This window comes from Sinocyclocheilus rhinocerous, unplaced genomic scaffold, assembly GCF_001515625.1.
Source record: "Sinocyclocheilus rhinocerous isolate Xijiao unplaced genomic scaffold, SAMN03320098_v1.1 scaffold2898, whole genome shotgun sequence".
Classification (NCBI taxonomy): Eukaryota; Metazoa; Chordata; class Actinopteri; order Cypriniformes; family Cyprinidae; genus Sinocyclocheilus; species Sinocyclocheilus rhinocerous.
Window position 1 is genome coordinate 14,780 of NW_015667283.1, and position 1,525 is coordinate 16,304.

At 54.8% G+C, this 1,525-nt stretch overlaps 1 protein-coding gene across 24 annotated transcripts in view; it reads left to right on the plus strand.

The window, feature by feature from the left end:
- Nucleotides 1-1,525, plus strand: part of LOC107733611 (filaggrin-2-like) — a 3,697-nt gene that overhangs the window by 1,514 nt on the left and 658 nt on the right. For 4 of the 24 annotated variants that reach the window (XM_016545305.1, XM_016545308.1, XM_016545312.1 and 1 more), the window contains 4 exons: nucleotides 143-172; nucleotides 269-310; nucleotides 359-976; nucleotides 1,350-1,361. In XM_016545305.1, coding sequence (XP_016400791.1) covers nucleotides 143-172; nucleotides 269-310; nucleotides 359-976; nucleotides 1,350-1,361 — 702 coding nt within the window. Of the gene's footprint in view, nucleotides 1-22; nucleotides 173-244; nucleotides 311-340; nucleotides 977-1,349; nucleotides 1,362-1,525 lie in introns of all 24 variants that reach the window. The other 20 variants (XM_016545302.1, XM_016545311.1, XM_016545321.1 and 17 more) reach the window with 11 other exon arrangements.

The window sequence follows — 1,525 nt, forward strand, 5'->3', positions numbered from 1 at the left end:
AGCGGTCATGGACGGGGTCCTGGTCAGGCAACAGGTTGGGGAACAGGTCAGGGAAGCGGTCAGGCAACAGGTCAGGGAAGCGGTCAGGCAACAGGTCAGGGAAGCAGTCAGGCAACAGGTCAGGGAACAGGTAATGGAAGAGGTCATGGAAGCGGTTATGGTCAGGGAAGGGGTCATGGAAGTGGTCCTGGTAAGGGAAGCGGTCATGGACGTGGTCCTGGTCAGGCAACAGGTTGGGCAACAGGTCAGGGAACAGGTCAGGCAACAGGTCAGGCAACAGGTCAGGGAAGCGGTCCTGGTCAGGGAAGCGGTCATGGTCAGGCAACAAGTCAGGGAAGAGGTTGGGGTCAGGGAAGTGGTCATGGAAGTGGTTATGGTCGGGGAAGCTTTCAGGTAAGCGGTCATGGTCAGGGAAGCGGTTATGGTCAGGGCAGCGGTCAGGGAAGCTTTCAGGTAAGCGGTCATGGTCAGGGCAGTGGTCATGGTCAGGGCAGTGGTCATGGTCATGGTCAGGGAAGCGGTCATGGTCAGGGAAGCTTTCAGGGCAGTGGTCATGGTCAGGGCAGTGGTCAGGGAAGCTTTCAGGGAAGCGGTCATGGTCAGGGCAGTGGTCAGGGAAGCGGTCATGGTCAGGGCAGCGGTCAGGGAAGCGGTTATGGTCAGGGAAGCGGTCATGGTCAGGGCAGCGGTCAGGGAAGCGGTTATGGACAGGGAAGCGGTCATGGACAGGGCAGCGGTCAGGGAAGCGGTTATGGTCAGGGCAGCGGTCAGGGAAGCTTTCAGGTAAGCGGTCATGGTCAGGGCAGTGGTCATGGTCAGGGCAGTGGTCATGGTCATGGTCAGGGAAGCGGTCATGGTCAGGGAAGCGGTCAGGGCAGCGGTCAGGGAAGCGGTTACGGTCAGGGAAGCGGCGAGGGAAGCGGTTATGGCCAGGGAAGCGGCCAGGGTCAGGGCAGCGGTCAGGGCAGCGGTTATGGTCAGGGAACCATCCCTGACCATATGTTTCCCTGAGACCTGGACGTTTAGCAAAGGATTAGCCAGGATTAGCCAAATGCTAGGAATAACCTTAATCTTTTTTTTATTATTATTATTATTATTATTATTATTATAAGCCTATAAATGCAGAGGTCCGGCTCTCATGCTGGGAATGGCAGCGTGTTCAACTTCATGCGGAGCCGCGCAGACTGATCAACGAAAGTTGCAGCTTGCTGTCGGGGTGGAATTGACTTATCGGTAAGCCCCTCCCCTCGAACGCAGATGAGACAATGGCCGTTGACTACCAGCTGCACAGGGACCGGAAATCGGACATCTTTATGGCAGCGTCCGAAAGCTCTAAAATGCTGCCCAAGGTCAGGGAAGCGGTCAGGGAAGCGCTCATGGTCAGGGAAGAGGTGATGGTCAGTGAAGCGATCAAGGTCAGGGAAATGGTCAGGAATGTGGTCACAAACGGTCATGGGACTTTTGCATAACACCTACTGGAGAATTTTTTTTTTTTTTTTTTTTTTTTTTTTTTTTTTTTTTTTGT